Here is a 19,804-nt window from a genome sequence, read left to right as displayed (position 1 = left end):
AAGCTCTGAGTCCTGATCCTGGGTTTTCCCCCTGAGTTCAGTCTGAAAAGTTTTAATAAAACCCTAATGACTAATCACAAATCTTGTGTCTCTGTTGCCTTAAATGTGACTTGCAAATGTCAAAACTACCAACCAATAATTCAGAAACCATTTATAGTTGACCCTTGAGCAACACAGGTTTGAACTGTGCAGATCCACTTACACATACATTTTTTCCCCAGTAAATACTACAAATGTATTTTTTCTTCCTTATGATTTTTTAATGATATTTTCTTTTCTCTAGCTTATTTCATCATAAGGATACAATATATATAATACATGTGACATACAAAACGTGTTAATTGACTACTTGTGTTAATGGTAAAGCTTCTAGTCAACAGTAGGCTATTAGTAGTTAAATTTGGGGGGAATCAAAGTTATATGTGATTTCAACTGTGGGAGTGGGGGTTGGTACCCCTAACCCCCACGGTGTTCAGGGGTCAACTGTATTGACCACTTCCTGTGCTCTGGGACACAAAGATGAATCAGGGAGGGGTGTCTGTCCTGGAGGAACTCACAGACCAGTGGAATATCAAACCACCCCATAGCAGAGACATGGAGTGACAAACTCAAGAGTCACCTCCTCCATGAAGGTTTCCCAAACACTAGGAACAATTAGTAGATCCCAGTCCTTAAGTTTGTACAACTCTTACATCCCTTCACATGGTTTCTGTGCTCTCTTTTGAGGTCTGTTGCCCCTTTGGACAGTGAGCTCGTATAGGGCAGCAGCTGTATTTTATGCAACTCCATTTCCAGTGCCTAATATAAGTAGGTGGCCCTCCAAAATACTTTTATGGGGAGGTATGGACAGTATCCTAGGGAAACACAGAGTAGGGAGCAATTTCATCTGATGCAAACCAGACAGTTCATTCAGCTTTAAGGTCTCAGACATTGTGATGAAGGAGAAGGCATTGAGCTGGGATTTGAAAGACAAGTAGGAGTTCCTGGGAGCTGCTTTGGCAGGGCTGAGAAGTGACTGTGAGTGTCTATCCTGTCTACATTGTATGAGCCCTTGTCTTCCACATGGCACGTTCCTGAAGGAGACAAACATTTTTAGTTAGTCTGCACATTTCACTTAGACACACCAGGTGTCTGTTTAACTCTGGGTCAGCCATTAGCTAGTTAGTTGTTGGTTAATTTCTAGCTGTGTATGTTAATGTTAAAAATCCGCAGAAATGCTACGTAGGGGCATTTCTCGTCAAAACCGTTTCAAAGAAGCTTTATAAGGTTTCCAAGGAATGCCTTGGAGCAGAGAAGTCTGGTGATTCATGCACGTATGGTCAGTGGGGAATGTGTCTAAACCTTCTTCAGGAAAGAGGTGTGTGCCTCTGAATGTGACGTCGCAGTTCCTGTAAAAGCTTTGTTGCAACCCACCCCCAAACCCCCTTTTCCTTAGCACTTATTTTCTAACAAATGATAAATGTGTTCATTAATAATGACATTGGCTATCATTTGTTCCTCCCTGCTAGAACGTAAACTTCAGGAAGGCAGGGATCTTTTGTCTGTGTTTGCTATATCCCAAGGGCCTAGAACAATGTCTGGCACATACCAGAGGCTCATTGAATGAGTGACTATTGATATGAATGAATATATTGAATGAATGAATGCTCCAGATCTGAGCTCAGGTAAAGGGAAAGGCAGCTGTCCTAAGAGAAATGGAGCTTGGCATTGGAAGATCATCAGGATTGCCTCCAGAGAGCTGGCCTCTGTGGTATAGGCTGCCTCCTTTCCAAGCCCCACCTTGGATGTCATATGCAATAGAAAAGGTAGTACCTGTAGACCACTGGAGTCATTTTAAGTGGTGGTTGTTCAAATGCTCCCTTCATCAAAGGAGGTGGCCATGATGCAGTCCCAAAGGAGCACTGCATCAGGGGCCCTGGGTTCAAACCCCTGATATGTCTGTTTCTAGCTGCATGATTTAGGGTCTGTCATTAGCCCTCCTTAAGCCTCAGTTTCCTCACTCAGAAAGTTAGGCAATAATCTCCTCTTCATGATGCCCCTAGCACTCTACCTCCTGACACCCAGGCGGCCCTCTGGAAGCAGCTCCAGGCTGTGGAGAGCCTTGGAAAGGCTGGCAGTGTGGGTGGGTTCCGTGAGCCTGTTTCGAGCCAGTCTCTGGCTCTCCCCAGGAAAAGATCCAGCGACGCCCCGTGAGTTTTGTTAGGGAGGATTGTGCAGCACCCCTCCATCACCACCCCCGCCCAAACCCAAATCCCCAGTAAGTCAGAAAGATGTATGTCTTTTAAAACATTGGGAGGTCTGCTTTGGATCACCCTGGAGCTGCGGCTTCCCTGAGCAGCTGAGAGTGAAGGAAAGCCGTTCCTCTGCCCGGAGCGCTCCCCCCACACCGCCCCCCCCCCAACCCTGCTCCGCGCGCGTGTCCCACACAGGGGCTGCCTTCACACGGCTTTGGCGGCCGTTGACTTTTAAATCATAAAAAGCTGCTCTGTATACAGTTTACTCTGTTGCTAGAAGGCAGCGGAACATAGGTATTTTAAAAAAGAAACAGAGAAAGAAAGAGCAGAAGCAGCAGCCGTTAATCCCGCCAGGCTTCTGGGCACCGGAGCAGTTACGGATGACAAAAGTTAATTAGAAACATGAGCGGTTTAACCGAAAACACTTGTGACACTTGGAAGGACAGCTTCTCTGGTAGAATTTTTTTCTGGGAGTTGTTTCAGGAGAAAGTGGCTGCTGCTAGGTAAGTCGTGTCACCACAGTGACTTTGCAAGCGGGGATGTGCGCTCTAGGGGCGGAGGTGCTGCGTCCCGTCTGTTGTGTGCAGCGGGCGGGCACGGGCTGTGCACGGGCTGGGCGCGGGCACTGGGCTCAGCCGCGACCTGCCTTCCCCGCCACTTCAGCTTGACAGCTGCCCTCGCAAAGCAGATGGAGCTGCATGGCTCTGGGTGCTTCCGACGAAGGGCGCTGCAGCATTCACGTCTGTGATAGGGGCCGCCTTGGTGGCGAGCAGAACTCCAGCTGGGAACCCGCCCTTCCCAGAATAATTCCAGTTCTAGTGTGGAAATATGCTGAGGCTTTTCTGAGGAAAGAGGCTGGCCGGGGAAATAATCCCTGAGCGCCAAAGGGAAAGCCTTGACTTTCAGATAACCTGTGTGTTTTCTTGCCTGCAGTGAAGCCATGTGCACAGTTTATACTGAAAAGTCTTTCTTATTTAAAGTCTAGTCTGAACCATGTTTGTAACTCTTTAAAACTGCCAAAATAGGAGAAAACTGATCTGCTTTGATAGCACTCAGCAACTTCTGTGGGTAATTATTCTTCTGTAAAGATTATACACGGTTGCCCTTCTCTATTTTTTTTTTTTTGCCTGTTCTGTTTCAATGTCTCTGCTACATTGTTTTGTTAAAGTTGGATTGTGCTCAATTGTTTCCCATAACTGGGAAACGGTGTTGGGGGCTGAATAATTTAAAACAGAAGATATTTCCTACGTCTTTCCTGTGCCACCACCGAGGTGGTGCAGGTTTTAGTTTGTTTCTTTTTTCATAAATGTAAGTGCTTAAGTGTGCTCTGTGCACATCTGATGGTAAGATCAGCATGCCTTTGCACAGCACACGCCAAAATGTGAATGGTGCATGGCTGAGAGCAGGAGGAAGCGAAGGCAGGATTTAAAATTAACCTCAGGTAGTGCGCTAAGCAGGTAGTGGAGCCATAAGGTATCTGGGTTTGGAGTGGTTGGCTAGGTAACCATGGCCGACCCTCCCCTTCTTCAGTGCAGGTCTACAGGTGTAATTCAGGTTTCCTTCTCTTCCCTGTCTCTGCAGAGCCATTGGCAAGCCCAGTCTCCTCCCACCCTGGAATGAGCGAAAATGCACCTGCTGCTTTGGAGAGTGGCAGCGGGCCCACCCTCGCTAATTGCAGTGCCTCCTCCGCCATCCCCCAGCCCAGCGCTGCCACCAAGCCCTGGCGCAGCAAGTCCATCAGCGTGAAGCACAGCGCCACATCGTCCATGCTCTCGGTCAAGCAGCCCATGCCCGAGGCCCCCAGGCCCAGCCCCGAAGCCTTGAAGCCAGCGCCCAACAATCAGAAGTCTATGCTGGAAAAACTAAAACTTTTCAACAGCAAGGCGGTTTCCAAGGCGGGTGAGGGCCCAGGGTCGCGGGACACCAGCTGTGAGCGTCTGGAGACTCTGTCCAGTGTGGAAGAGAGCGAAGAGATGGAGGCCACCGGCCGCCCACCCTCCATGGCAGGCCCCGCTTCCAGCAGCCCCAAGATCGCACTCAAGGGCATCGCCCAGAGAACCTTCAGCCGGGCGCTGACCACCAAGAAGAGTTCCCCGAAAGGCAATGAGAAGGAAAAGGAGAAACAGCAGCGGGAAAAGGAAAAGGAAAAAAGCAAGGACCTCACCAAAAGAGCCTCTGTGGCAGAGAAGCCGGACCTCAGAGAGGGGCCCAAAGAAGACCCCAGCGGGGCAGTGGTGGCCGAGATGCCGAAAAAGTCCTCCAAGATCGCCAGCTTCATCCCCAAAGGGGGCAAGCTCAGCAGTGCCAAGAAGGAGGCCCCGGCCCCTTCCCTCAGTGGAATACCAAAACCAGGGATGAAGAGCATGCCCGGGAAATCCCCAAGTGCCCCTGCCCCTTCCAAGGAGGGGGAGCGGAGCCGGGGTGGGAAGCCAAGCTCGGGGCTCCCCCAGCAGAAGCCCCAGCTGGACGGCAGACACTCCAGTTCCTCCTCCAGCCTGGCATCCTCGGAAGGAAAAGGTCCAGGAGGGACCACCCTGAACCACAGCATCAGCAGCCAGACTGTCAGTGGGTCCGTCGGGACCACCCAGACCACAGGAAGCAATACCGTCAGTGTTCAGCTACCTCAGCCCCAGCAGCAATACAGTCACCCCAACACTGCCACGGTCGCGCCTTTCCTGTACAGGTAGGAGCAGCCACCCCCCTGCTTCCTGGGCCATTGGGCAAAGGAGCCTTTCTGGTGGCTTCTGGGTAACGGAGGGCAGGAGTCAGGACTGCCCTCCAGGAACATGTAAGCCAACAGCTAAGGCACCAGGGCTGAGCTCCTAATAGAGGTACTACGCACAGTGTGCCTGAGGGGACAATTAATACAGCAGGGCTTGGTGGATGGGCCGAGGGGGCTCAAGAGAGGAGGTAAAATTTGAGCTGAATCAGAACGAATTCACCAGGTCTGTGGGGACTTGGGGCATTTCAGAAGCAGCAGCAGCATGAGCAGAAATGTGAGAGGTGGTTTGGTATCACCAGACAGGCTCCAGCATCCGTCCTGATGCATCCTGAACATACTTTAAAAAGTGCCAAACACAGAAACCCCCTTGCTGAATAACTGAGACTTCTTTTCACGGAGGTATTAACACTTGAACTTCCAGATCCTCACAGTTTGTTACCACAGCACACACAGGAAGTGGGTTTCCAGTCCCTGCTGTATGCTGGGATGTTAGAGAAGAGAACAGGGTGAGGGAGAAGGGGAGTGGCGAGGAGGGACCAGTTCTAGAAAAACAGAAGAACCCAGGTTGTGGCGAGGAGACAAGCCTGGGTGTTTGTATCTGACTGCCCTTCTGTCTGTTATCTGTCGCTCAGTTTCTCTTGTCTCCGACAGAAGCACATCCATAGGAACATATGTGGAGCCAAGTGCTGCTTGCTCTGTGTGGTTCTGGCCTCATGAGATCCTCTGGCTGCTCAGGCCACACCATACGCCTTGGCAGAATGCAGACACCGGGTCCGGGTGCCACTGGTTACATGTGGATGAGTCCTCTCTAGGTGGATGGAAGCCCCCCCCCCTCCCCAGCACTGATCTTAAGGAAGTCTCAGAGCTTTGCTCACAATAGTGAACTTGGTCCCGTGCTTCAGACGTGTGGCGTCTTTGACCACACCACACAGTTGAATGATAACTAATACCTCTACACAGCAAAAGGGGACTAAGGATTGAATGACTGGAGTTCATATTCTAGGCTTCGTTTTAGAGCTTCTACCCTAAGTACATATATATATACACAGCTGTACACACATACTCAGACACCCCAAGGTATGGACATGCACCGGCAGTCACGTGTAAGTGTGAGCACCAGTACATGTTTGTATATAAAATGCACATGCACATATGCACATGTGTATTTACATAGCTGTTCATATGCATAGACTCTTGCCCCTTCCCCCTCTCCCTGCCTGAGTTGTCTTCTAAGGGACTGTTGTTATTCCTGGTTTGGGTGATGTCAGAGTAAAGCCAGCCAGGTCCAACCAGCGAGGGAATGTCAAGCCTTGCCTCGTCCCTCTTCCCTTTTCCTCTGCTCACCCTCTCCTTTAACGAGGGTCATGCTAGACCTTTTTAACTGGGAGCCAGTCATCTTCTTATTAAATCATATCATCAGCTCAGCTAACAGTCCTGAGAAGAATGCCAAGGCTTAGATAATGACTCAGCGCCCGTCTACACGCACAGCTTTTAATACAATAGATCTCTGAACCATGGAGGCAGCTGAATCGCTCCCCATGAAATGTTTATCATTCCAGTAACATTCACGGTCTTGAGGTAATGCATACTCAGGCAGCTGTTTACAGATTCTTGGTTTGTATTTTCAAAAGTAAAATACATACAGTCTTTGATCACCATCAGTCTCATGCCCCCTCTTTTTTTTCTTTTTTGGCTAAGCTTTTAAAAGATTATAAAATATTTAACCTTTTTCAAAATTTTCAAGCTTTTTATTATTTTTTAAAAGATTTTATTTATTTTTAGAGAGAAGGGAAGGGAGAGAGAAAGAGAGGAGGAGAAAGATCAATGTGTGGTTGCCTCTGACACACCCCCAGCTGGGACCTGGCCCACAACCCAGGCAGGTGCCCTGATTAGAATTGAACCCCAGCCCTTTGGTTCACAGGCTGGCACTCAATCCACTGAGCCACACCAGCCAGGGCCAAGCTTTTTTTATGAGAGGTAAAACTCTTTATGATAAAGAGCAAGTGTCTGACAAGTAGGAGAAAGGAGAAAATGCCATGTGTATCTAAAAAGCCCCATGTTCAGCCTACCCTGACTGATGTCCTGGTGCCCCTCAAAGGAACTTTCTTATCCAGGTGATCCAGGGAAGAGGCTAGGAAACAGAGCACTGAGACAGGAGTCCCTTCGACTCTTTCCTTTCTGCAGCACCCTGGGTGGTCTTGAGACCTGGCCACAGGCACCACTATTAAGTGTGCACCTACAGTGTGCAGAGACCCCGCTAAGAGCTTTTCAATGCCTTAGCTCATTTACTTACTCCCACATTTCTAGGAGCTGCCTACCTTTTTTGAAATCCTCATTCTATAGCTGAGCAAAACTGAGGCTTAGAGTAATTAACTAACTTGCTAAGTCAGAGAGCTAACAGCCAAAATAGCTAGAGTCGAACCCCAAGGCTATCTAAGGAGAATGTTGTTCACCCCCACACTGCCTTGGCCCTGCAAATCACAGAATCCCTTTGAACTGGATTGTCTCCCTCTCTAAAGTGGGGAGCTTGGACTAGATGAAAGAAGTTTTTTAAATGGTGTAGACTTCCTTTGTGCTTTAAAACGCTCTCTCAAGTTCATGGCTCACTGTACATAACCTGCAGTGCTCTCCACAGAACCTCTCCGTGTTAGTGATTTAACTAAGGGGTAAAAAGGAAGATCACATATCTCCAAGATCACTCAGAATGAATTACATTTATCAACAGTTTCACTGTTTCTGTGTCATGCCACATGTGATTTTTACAGCAGCCAGGAGAGGTCACTGCTGTTCCCTCTGCACAGATGAGGGCCCTGCAATTCAGAGGTGAAGTGACTTAGATGTGCGTGGCTATCAAGTTACAGATTTCCTTCTGCTGCCCAGCATCCTTCTAGACTTAAAATGTTCTCATCTATCCATTCAACACATGTATCCTGCCTTGACTGCCTGCTCAGCATATGAGCTTAAGCAGATCATATTCTTAGGTGTACATATCAAAAGAACCAGTCTTTGCCTTCAGAGCTCAGTCTAGGTGAGGGAAGATTTATTAATTCCATCCCGTTGTCACACACAGCCACCGGGAGAATAAGGAGGGTGGGTGGAGTGATCAGCTGGCAGAGTCAGGGAAGGCTTCCAGGTCAAGATGATGTGGGAATTTTCATCTTCTCAAAGGCAGATTAGGAGCAAACTAAGGAAGAAAGAGAGGCAGGGCCCATAGGCAGGAGTCACAATAACTACAAAGACAAAATCGCTAAGGGCGTGGTGTGATCTGGGGAGAGAGAGAAGCCTCATGTGGGTGGAGCCGAGGGCAGGGCTGTGTGTATGGGCAGGAATGGTAGGAGAAGGGCTGGAAATGAAGGAAGACTTGCATGATGTAGGCCATCTTCTGCCATGACAAGGAGTCTAGACCTTATTCTGTGGGAAATGGGAAACCATTGGAGGCCTTGAATCAGAGGATGATATGATCATATCAGCATCACCAAGATCAGTGGAGGATGGTGAGGAGTGGGCCAGACCTAGGCACAGTCTAGAACAGAGGTTATAAATTCAGATGCCAGATTGGGCCCCCAAAGGCAGTATCTATGGGAGTCTCAGGATGAGCAGGACTGTGGCAGAGGGAACTCCATGCCTGTAGGGGGGCAGCAGCCACTACTTGGCACCAGCAGGTGAAGCTCAGTCTTTCCAGACTTATTTTTACTGGGGAAGGCAGAAATCCAGCCATTCCTTGTGAAATCTGATTTTTAAATGTTGAAATGAATTCAAAAGCTTTAAAATATGATGCATACCAATCAGGATAAATCTGTGGACTGGTTTCTACACCTGGCTGCCATTTACAACCCCCACCCCCTCCTGGCTGGAGGCAGCATAACTGTTTACAGAGCACTCCTAGGGCCGGGGCAGAGATGAGCGCTTGGCCTCCTGCCCGGGGACAGAGAGGACCACTGGGAATAGGAAAATCCTTTAAAGATAAAGATGACCAGAAATGGGAACTGAAGGCTTGGGGCCAAAGGGAGGAAGTATAAATAGATGGATGACTTGAGGTTTACCAGCATATCCCCCACATTTAAGACTGTTCTCGTTCCTGGCAAACGCTTTCTTCATAGAGAGTGAAATCTGGTTGAATTAGCTCAGGACGCTAATGAATTAATAATGTTACACCCAGGGAAATGCATCTGAGTGTAGTTACACACTGGCATGCTATGCCTAAATGAACAGAGGTAGTTATGGCAAGGACACATTGCACGAAGCAGTTGCCTCAATTTGCTTGACAAATAAGGACAAGGAGAAAGTTTGGGGAAGTACACATTTCAGTCAAGTGTTGAAATAATGATCAATGAGACCTTTCATGTCAGAGATCTGAGCTCTGAATCAGAGACCTGGAGGGCAAACACACCTGCTTGGCATGCAGTCTTGACTGGCTTTACATTCACCTTTTCAAAGAAGCCATGCCAAGAGGGCGGGGCGGGGTGGGGGGGCGAGGGGGATGGGGGCTGTTAATGGAGTCATCTTATGCTTGACTTGCTGGTGTTGCTGGTTACTTAGAAGTTGCTACTTGGCATGAGCTAAATGATTCAAACTACCCAGTATTCCCCAGCATTTTTTCTGGCCAGACCGAGCGCCCCGATGGGGATTCAGAGGAGCGTTCCGCAGTGACGGATGGGAGACCCTCCGATCGGGTGATGAATATTCCATCCTTTACAGTTCGGTGGCTCTCTCTGTGTCTAGGACATTGCTCCACATGTGCTAATGAATTATTTAGGGTCAGTCTGCTGGTCTGCTCTGTTCTAAAGCTTCTTGCTGAAGGAGGTGATGGGGGTGCTATGGGAAGACTGCAGTGGTCCAGATGGGGGTGTTACCGCTCATGACAAGTGTCTCTGCTTTGGTTTGTGTGTGAAGGTCCCAGACAGACACGGAAGGGAATGTCACCGCCGAGTCCAGCTCCGCGGGCGTGAGCATGGAGCCCAGCCACTACTCCAAGAGTGGACAGCCTGCTCTGGAAGAACTCACTGGTGAGTACGCAGCCCCAGAAACGCCGTGTCTGTTGGCGGTGTCGTGTAACCGCCTGCTGGAAGGGCATGGATCCAGCATGACTGGAAGTTGGTTTACTATGGCATTGATTGATGAGCTAAACAAATTTATTTTTTTCCTCTTATCATTTTCTCCCCTTTCTTTCCTGTTCTCTCTCTCATACAATCTATTTCCTCCTCCCAAGAATTGTGAATAAGTCTCTTACCTGTTGGCAAATCATCTTTTAAGATATATTCCATTTCATTCATGCAGGGGCACTGGGCTGCTCTGACACTTAACTTTGAATCTCCTTGTTTACTCTTCAGAGAAAGTCACTTCCCAACAAGAGTTGGGACTCAAAACGTAGATTTTTTTCCCCTTCCTTTATGGAAGTACTGATTGGACATTGTTCATAGCATCCTCTATTAATTGGAAAGATTATAGCATGGTGCTTATACCAAAACCAAAAATGAATTAATTTTATTTAAGTATAGCCTAGACCATGATGATTAAAGGGGCATTATATAAAAATATAAAATCCGCAGTTGTCATATTGTTAATTCATTCCACAAGTATTTACCTATGAATGCTACCTGTCACATTCTTCACTTCAAGGACAGAAGTTAGCATCTGAGTTAGAATTTCTACTGCAGCGCATCCTGAGTTTCCGCCTTCTCTGTCTCTCTTCCCCATTCCCCAACTCTGCACCCTGCAATCCAGCAACTTCTAATCAGGGACGTGAGTGGTAAACCTCACATTTAGCAGTGGCTGCGTTATTCTTCTCCTACTTACCAATTCCAGAGTTGTGTTAAACATGGAATCTATATTTTAAATTTATTTATTAGACTCACTATCCATGACCACATCATTTTCATAGCCATGTTATGGTGGCAGCATTGGTCTGCAAGACCATATGATGGAATCTTACCCATCTCACCATGAGCTCTAGTATTAATTTCAGAGGATGGGATGATTTCACTATTTTCTTTTGGTTCTGCTGACTGGGCACTGTGATGGGGCAGAGAATTTTCAAGCCATGGGTAGCAGATCTATCTTACAGTGGTTCATGGCTCCAAATTTGGCATCAATTTTGCTTCCTTTTCTCCAGGGTTTGTAGCTCCCTTGCATATGAGGGCACAGATAGCACAGGAAAAGGGCCAAGGGAAGGGTGTGGAGTTCAGCTGACTGCTCAGGTCTCCACACGCATTCCAGATTGTGTTCTTATGTGCACACATCAAAAGGAGGCCAGGGCTGCAGAGCCTGGCGTGTATCAGATGTGTGTCCCGTGGTGTAGTATGGGTTCATGTCAGGCATGGAGGCTCCACAGAATTCACATTTGAAAAGCAAAAGCAGCAGCCAGAGAACATTCCACATAACACTTAAATTTCAGAGTGACAGATTGCAGCCTGTGATCTTTTTCTCGGTTCTCTTTTTCTTCCCATGTCTCCTCTGCCTTAAGACTGTAAAACCAACTAAGAGCTCAGAGAGCCTGAGATGCAGTCCATTGCTTTGGGGAACAGACCTGTGCAACCAATTGTGCCTGAATAAGCAGTCTTCCGCGCTACATCAGATGGTGCTGGTTGCTAATGAAAATTTCTTAATCAGGGTGAATTGTCTTTACATTCAAGCAGTAGGACTCACGTGTGTGACTGTATGGTGAATTGTTTTATGGAGACCCTGTAGAGTGGCACATAGTTGAATTTAACTTACCTATAATGGACCCCTTGAAATAGCAGCGAATGGTGGGTATATTTAGAAGTGGACATTCATGAGGGTATTTGATCAGTGGCTTAGTTCTTCTTGTGCTTACGCAACTAGGTGGGTTTTCCTGTGGTGCTTTGTCATTTACATAGCATGATAGTTAAGACCTGCATCTTGGATTGTGCAGTTAGAAGGAACCACCGCTCCTGTTTGTTTATTATTCAGCCTTTGAGTCCCTTCTATCATTGGTGAACCATCTTTCAGTCTCTGCTTGGGTATTTCTTGTGGCAGAAAGATTATTCCTTCATAGGGCAGCCTTTCCATATTTTGCAGCTTTAATGGCTAACGGAGTTCTTTATTCTTACATTTCTAATCCGTGGATATAATCCAGCCTCCTGAAGTTCAGACAATTTCGATCTTTTCCGTGTAGCAGCTTGTCCCTTAAGCCTTCGTCTTCCAAGTAAAGATCCCAGGCTCCTTCCATGTTCTTCTTATAACACCCTGGCATCCTCTAAACTCAGCCCCTGGGGTCAGATTGTGCAGCACTCTCTCCACACAGCCAAAGGCTTGAGGGAGGGCTGCCCTTGGCAAATGCAAGAGCCACAGGTAGACAGAGAATAGCTTGATTTTTATGATCCCCATATATGAGCTGAAAGGATCCTGCTATTTCCACGGGAGCCTGCTTGTATTTTTATTTTGTTCAGGCTGAGAGGTGGTGGGAAAATCTTACCCTCGGGCCACCTTCCCAGGAGGCAGAATTGACAGTGGTCACCTGAGCAAGGCAGGCAGATTACTAGTTTTTGCTTCTATGTCACTCTTGCAGTGTGGTGTGTGTAGGGCTCTGGGGAAAGCAAACGTTCCCCAGCAGGACCCACCCCCTCCGCAGGAGGGAACCAGGCCAGTCAAATCCAGCAAATTCAACGCACCCTCATTTGGTTCCAGGCATATCATTTTGCGCCTGGACCTCCTTATCGGACCCTCCTCTGAACTCTTTGAATGGAAGGGTTTTATCCCCATTTCACAAATGTCATTCAGAAGAGTAAGTGACTTGTCCAAGGTCAGGCTGCTAATCTGCAGCCGTGTCGCGGTTCAGCCCTTTCTCTGTCAGAATGCAAAGCCAAGGCTCTCTCTGCAACCCTACACGGACCAAACATCTTTTGGACAATAAATATTTCTGGAACATCTATAGACATGTGTGGGAGGCTATCACACAGAAAGGTGAGATGCCATCCCATCTCAAAGATCTTTGACTTTCCACAGGAGCATTAACACAAGCAACCATGTCTTTAACAGGGATGCGGATCAATAAAGTAATTATTATACTTTTTGTGTATGATTGAACTAATTAATGAAAATAATTAGCTTCATAATGAATGTTTGCTGCAGGGTGTAGAGCTGTCCAAAGGATCAGTACCTTTTTTGGCAGCCTTACATAGATAAAATGTGGCCCAACTGGCAGCAAGTTTATTTAACTATGACCCAGGAGATAGATGCAATGATGTTTCTCCGAGGCCATTAGGGGAAGATTGACCCGTGCTGCTTTCATTCAAAAACACATGTGCTTCCGTATACAGATTTTAAAGAATTGGGTGGGAAGTACAAGTTTGATCACTTTTCAGATAAGAGAAGAAAATAAATGCCTTCCAAAGTTCTCTTAGTTAAACAGAGGGAGGAAATTGAAAACTCTTGCATTTTCAAGGACAGAGTTTGCTAGAGCAAATTTCCTTTATAAAATCATATAGCTATCATTTCATCTGTCCCAGAAGGAAGGTTAATTCTGTGACATGTCTTAGCTGCCTGTTGCCCCACTGAGGACAACTGCTGCAAGTTCTACTTAGCATCTGATGTAGATTCCACGTCCTGCTGCCCATGTGGACTGTGTTCTCTATGGAGAATTCTTTTTAAATGTCGTTTCACACTTGAAATGGTCATAGGCTTTTAAAGACCCTTAACTGCGGCTCTGCAGTCTTCTCAGCACTCCCTGAAATGACTCTGAGGGAAAGATGTGTGATCTCTTCCATTGTTACTGTAGTTATTCTCCTGTTCCTCCAGCCCTAGTAAGCCCAAGCCAAACAACAGCCAGAGAGCCTGAAGCAAGGCTGTTTTCTCTGAGGGAGCACAGGACCTCCTGGCTTGCATGTGGCTGCATCTCCTGGGTCATTTGTGCCAGCTTGACCTCTACGGGGCCATGTATTTTCTGGAAAATCTTGCTCAGGGAATGGAAGTCCTTTGTCCCCCCCCCCCCCCCCCCCATGAAGCCTTGAGTCTCCTTGATGGCTCCCTGCTCTGCAGCACCAGCGGGCATGAGTTCAGTGCTTATGGTGGGCACCATGCTCAGGGACCTCCAGCCTCTGTGTCATTCAGTCCCCACAGCTGTCCTTCGAGATCAGGACAGTTACTGTCCTCACTTTAGGGTGGGGGCATCTAAAGGATGGAGAGCGTCAGCACCTTCCCTGTGTGCCGCCAGTGAGGAGAGGATCCAGAATTTGAGATGGCGTAATAAAGAAAAGGCAAACCTCCCTCTGAAAAAATATTTGTGATTAATGAGGTCAGGTCTTTTAGCCACTCCAAGTTCCTTTTGTAACGTGGGTCCAGTAGACAGCAGCGTGCATCGCCCGTGGGTGAGAAAACAAATGCCTCGCCCGCCTTTGCATGGGCAGAAAATGATTCCTGGGTCAGACGTGACCTGTGCATGTCTTTGTTGGAATCAGTGTGACAGTGTATTTATGTCTCAGACCAGGTTCTCTGCTTCTCCCACAGGCTGGACTTCCCTTATTTCAGGAGGGACCTAGGGGGAGAAGAAAGACTTCTCTCCTTGGATTTAACACTTTCCTTTGAGCCTTCCTTCCTTCCTTCCTTCCTTCCTTCTCACATCCTTTTTAAGCACCTGTGGTGAGCCTGGCCCCTAGTATGGAACATGGTTAAATCACGGACACAATTACTGCTCCCGTGAAGTTCACCATCTCTCTGAGAATTAAAATGGTCTTAACCCTCCTCTTCCCAGGGGAAGATCCTGAGGCACGGCGACTGCGGACGGTGAAGAACATCGCCGACCTGCGGCAGAATTTGGAGGAGACCATGTCCAGTTTACGGGGAACTCAGGTTACACACAGGTATTTGAAGTGTGACTTACTTTGCTGAACTAGCTAGGAACTCGATTTTCACACGGCTTCTCCTGTGTTTGTTCACGCCACTAGCAAAGCGATTTGGTTAATAGTGAAATAAATGACACCTTGATTGTCAAATATGCTGAAACTGACCAAAGAGAAAAAAGAAAAAAAGCCATACAGTGTGCAGAAGAGAAGTGTAAGGAGCAGGAATTAGTATAGACAGATTTCTACCCAAAGCAAGAGGTTGCTAAATCCTTTCAACAGGGTATTTGAGACCAGCTCCGTTTAAATTTCACTTTACGTGCATTTTCCAGAACTCTACTGTGCTGTTCAAATGAGCAGGTGAACTGTATTTGACCTGTGTGATAAAGGGAATAACTTGAATTCCTACCCAGTCTTCTGATACACAGCACTCTGTAATGTTGTTAGTCATGCACGTCTATAAAACACGTAAGGAGCTATTTTACAAAAACGTATGATCATGTTTAAACAATGATTTAACTGTATGAAATCTGGCATTGCCTTGGAAACATTTATCAGGTTGTTTTCATTGCTGAGCAAGAAGTTGAAAAGGATGCAACCCTAGGACACCCTTCGTGATTTTGGCAGAATCGAGATTTACAGTCTATGTTTGGCTTTGGTAACCAAGGCCAAGTCCTCGGTACCCCCACTGGTCTCCTCTGCTTCTCCAATTTCAGCCTCTTTGATAAATGAATAAGCAAGGAGACCACAGGGCTTCCCTACTGCCAGCACTGGGGGCAGGTTGGGGTAAGCCCCATGGGTTCCACCTTAAATAAGACCGGGGCCCAAACATGAGAGGTCCCCCATATGAGGATAGTAAGGCCGCTTGCAGGATCGCAGGGCAACAAAAACAGTGGAGGCACCAAAGAACTGGGTCCTTCCAGAGGAGAGTGAACCTGCCTGTGGTGTGGGGACCCCTAAACCTTTAGCCATTTGATGGCATGGAGCAGATATTGGACCCCATGACGAGGTATGGAACATCCCTGTTTCCACCAGAGCCACTAAATTGGACTGACTGTGGGTTACGTTACAACAGGATGGTGCATTTCTTGGCTTGGACTAGAATGATAATGATGGTGTTGATGATGATGATGATGATGGTGATGATGGTGATAGGAGGGACAGGTTCAGTGGTTTCTCCTGCAGGAAAGACTGCTCTCCTTCCTCAGTTAGAGACCCCAGTGCAGCTCTGAGGGGGTAAACTGATTGCCTGGACTGTGTTGGATCCAAAAAGACAGTGGACTGCAAGAGAGTCTTCCTGATGGCCAGGGACCAACTCAGTCTCCTGGCAGGTGTGGACCCATGTAATCTGAATTATTATCCATGTAATGTGATCTCAAGCCTAGGCATGTAACACTCTTTTCTAGCCTCCCCACCCACCCACCCAAAGTTAAGTTGTCATTTTGGATAAAATGTGGGAGAAGCAGAAGTGTGGAGGGAATGAACCTTGGAGAGCTAGAAAACCAAGGCTCTCCCCACCTGCTCTGCTCGGTGAGGAGGGGGCTGAGGAAATGCGATCTGATATTAGGAACCTCAGGGTGGACAGGTGCTTCCTGCCTTTGCAAAGGAGAGCCGTGACGCAGCCTCCCTGAGGCACGGGCAGGTGGGTACCTTTACGCTCATTGTCACCCATCTGGCACTTTCTAGTTCTCTTCCTGGTTAGGAAGATTATAGTAGTTGAGATAATTTCCTCAAGTGATGGCAAGGAGTACCTTGTACCATGTTTTAGTGGGAAAAGTCCTCGATGGGCTTTCCAGGATGTTACGTGGGTATCTTCCTGTTTTCAGTTTTAACAGAGGGTGGTACATTGATGCCTGTTGTTTGATCCTATTTTGTATATGGGAAATAGTTCATAATTTTAAAAACAACTTAACATATAAGTTTCAAGGGGACTCTCAGCACATTAGGGTCTTACCCAAGGCGGCTTTCATGTTTTTAGCACATTAGAAACCACATTTGACACCAACGTCACCACGGAGATCAGCGGACGTAGTATCCTCAGCTTGACGGGCAGGCCCACTCCTCTTTCCTGGCGACTCGGCCAGTCCAGCCCCCGGCTCCAAGCGGGGGATGCCCCCTCTATGGGCAACGGGTACCCGCCTCGAGCCAACGCCAGCCGCTTCATCAACACCGAGTCGGGCCGCTACGTGTACTCGGCCCCTCTGCGGAGGCAGCTGGCCTCCAGGGGCAGCAGTGTCTGCCACGTGGACGTCTCGGACAAAGCAGGAGACGAGATGGACCTGGAAGGCATCAGCATGGATGCCCCTGGCTACATGAGCGATGGGGACGTCCTGAGCAAGAATATCCGGACGGATGACATCACAAGTGGGTGAGTCCTTAGGGTTTCTCTCTCTTCACAGAGCCAGAGAAGGCTTGGCATCTGCTTTGTTTGTTTGTTTGTTTTTGTTTTTGTTTTGTTTTGCCAGGGCTTTATTTAAGTTCTCAGGATCAGATCAAACTGCCGACTTCACTTTCTGCTGTTCACATCAACGTCCTAGGCCGTGTGGCATGTTGGCAGTTACTCGCTGGGCAGTTTCAGCAAGGCGCCCCCTGCGGTCAGAGTGACATTTGACAACAAACCATATTGTGTCAGTTCTTTAAACCAAATCTTAGGATGGAATCCAGGCTCCTTAGCATGGCCTGCCTGGTTCCACGGGATCTGGCTCTTACCTGCCTCTTAGGTCTCCTGGGTCTCTACCCTCCCTAGCTCTTGGTTCCCCTGCTGTAGCTGTTCCTTCAGTTCCTCAGTCTCATCACGCTCTTTCCTGCCTCATGGCCTTTGCACCGTCTCTTTTGTGCCTGGATTTTATTCCTCAGATCTTTGCATGACTGGTTCCCTCTTGCTGCCCTGCTGGCACCTCTCTGGAGGGGCCTACCTTGACCGTTCAACTTGAAGTAGTTTATGTGGCCTTACCCCATACCCTGTCCTCTCCATCACCCTGTGTTATGCTCCTTTGAAAACTTATCACTATTTTAAGTTATCCTGATTATTTGTTTATATTTTATGGTCTCTCTATCCGCTCCTATTTATAATAATAAGCTCCACACAGCAAGGACATTATCTGGCTTGTTCACGGCCACATCCCCAGTGTATTGTACCCATAAGCGCTTTATGAATATTGCTGAACGAATGAACAGGTGGATCCATGGTGAAGGCACAAACCCAGCCTCCCTGTGAGGAGATGCCATGTAAGCCTTGCTGTGACCATGCATGGTCCGCAGCTCTGCTCCTGTTTTCAGCTTTACTTCTAGGTCACTGTGTAAGTTGAAGGTGCATCTATTTATTCCACTTGCCTGAGACTTCATCTGTTAACTTGGCTTGAGCAGAAGTTTTCCAAGATCTTTCCCTCCTCTAGCATTCTAGCAGTCAAAATTATAGATAGTAAAAATCAGGCATAAAACTCAGATCATTCCCTGGCTTCTGTGGCTCAGTTGATTGAGCACTGGCCTGTGAACCGTAAGGTCGCTGGTTCAATTCCCAGTCAGGGCACATGCCTGGTTTGCTGGCCAGGTCCCCAGTTGGGGGCGCACAAGAGGCAGCTGATTGATGTCTCCCTCCCTCTCTGTCTCCCCTCCTTTCCCCTCTCTAAAAACAAATAAATAAATAATCTTAAAAACAAAACAAAAAGAACTCAGGCCACTGATTTCCATGAATAGTGGTCAAGAACCCATGGGTGAGTCTGTATTTTCATAATTGAATAATAGCTAATTCTCCCACTACATGCCAAGCTTGTATAATACTAGATGCTTTACATATATGATATATGTATTACCTTGTTTGTACTCACAGCAATCCTTTGAGGTAGGTGATATCATAATCCCCATTTTATGGATGAGTAAACTGAGGCTCAGGAAGGTTCAATAACTTGCCCAAAGGTCCCGCAGTGGTCAAGAGGCGAAGCCCACAGCCAGCAGCTCCAGAGCCCTGTTCTTTAACCGCCATACCGCACTCTCTTGCCCAGAATCTTATTGACTCATTGAAATAGTACAACTACTGGGGTTTATTTCAAAATTAATTTATTTTTGTTTATTTCTACCTGCCTAACTTGAAATGTTCTTTTACTTGAAAGTTTAGACATAGAGGTGCTTCGACTTTCTACCTAGTACTTTTAGAACCATCCTGGAATGAAAACTTGGAAGAAGGAGCCACCAAACCCTTACAGTAGAACACATTTTTGCCCTCCAGAATGACTGAGAAAGTTAATGGGCTGAAAAATTAAATGATCCAGTTAACTCAGAGCATCATTTTGTGTTTGTAGTTCTTTGTAAACTTGAAAACGGTAGCACACTATTACTAAAATTAAGGTGTATGTAATTTAATCTTTTTATTGTTAGACAACATTTGCTATCCAGCATGGCTTCAAGGCTATCATTATCAAATGTCACTGTCATTTTGAGATTTTTGTATCCCGTAATAGAGTTTATGTTATTGCTGGGTCTGTCTTAATCCTCAGTAGATAGATGGTCATTTTTTATTTTGATGCAGTACTAACAGTTTCCACAAGGTGGAGATATTGAAGCACTCAAAACGGAACCTCGGTGCTAACCACAGCAAGATAGTCTGTTTTCTTGGCTATTCCAGCCAGAGCCTTTACCCGTGCTGAAAAGCACAAGTGTTTACATTTCAGCTCCTGCTTTGGGAAGTTTACATTTTTTTAGCCAGTGAGATAGCTCTCAAAGCAAGTGTAGATAAAACTGCAGGCATGTAAGCAAACCACCCAATTATTGAAACTAGAGAACTCTGATCTGGTTTTTCTTCTTTCATTCCTTTTGATGCTGAAACTTACCTCCAAAACAAAGAGAACTAGTCCAGGTGGCATTTACTGCCCCTTCTGGTTATAACATTCTAGAACGTTCATTCAGCATTATTTCACTCTGTGGAAATGCATATGAGGGTTTGCTTTGAGGCTAAGTTATTCATCCGTTTGCTTTTATAGGTTGAATCCAGGGCAAGTCACTTAATGTTCTTTGTGCTCATTTTGCTTTCCTTTTATAAACATGACAGGGTTGTA

General features: G+C 47.0%; 1 protein-coding gene across 2 annotated transcripts in view; it reads left to right on the top strand.

Annotated features, from left to right (window-relative positions):
- The window catches only part of NAV2 (neuron navigator 2), a 363,747-nt gene that overhangs the window by 203,063 nt on the left and 140,880 nt on the right, over nucleotides 1-19,804 (top strand). For both annotated transcript variants that reach the window (XM_090263202.1, XM_090263193.1), the window contains 4 exons: nucleotides 3,816-4,917; nucleotides 9,850-9,962; nucleotides 14,666-14,774; nucleotides 16,732-17,121. In XM_090263202.1, coding sequence (XP_090119328.1) covers nucleotides 3,816-4,917; nucleotides 9,850-9,962; nucleotides 14,666-14,774; nucleotides 16,732-17,121 — 1,714 coding nt within the window. The remainder of the gene's footprint in view (nucleotides 1-3,815; nucleotides 4,918-9,849; nucleotides 9,963-14,665; nucleotides 14,775-16,731; nucleotides 17,122-19,804) is intronic.

Source organism: Furipterus horrens, unplaced genomic scaffold (assembly GCF_987537825.1).
Source record: "Furipterus horrens unplaced genomic scaffold, mFurHor1.1.pri manual_scaffold_2, whole genome shotgun sequence".
Lineage (NCBI taxonomy): Eukaryota > Metazoa > Chordata > Mammalia > Chiroptera > Furipteridae > Furipterus > Furipterus horrens.
Note: the sequence above shows the minus strand (reverse complement) of the source record. Positions and strands in the feature narration are given on the sequence as shown.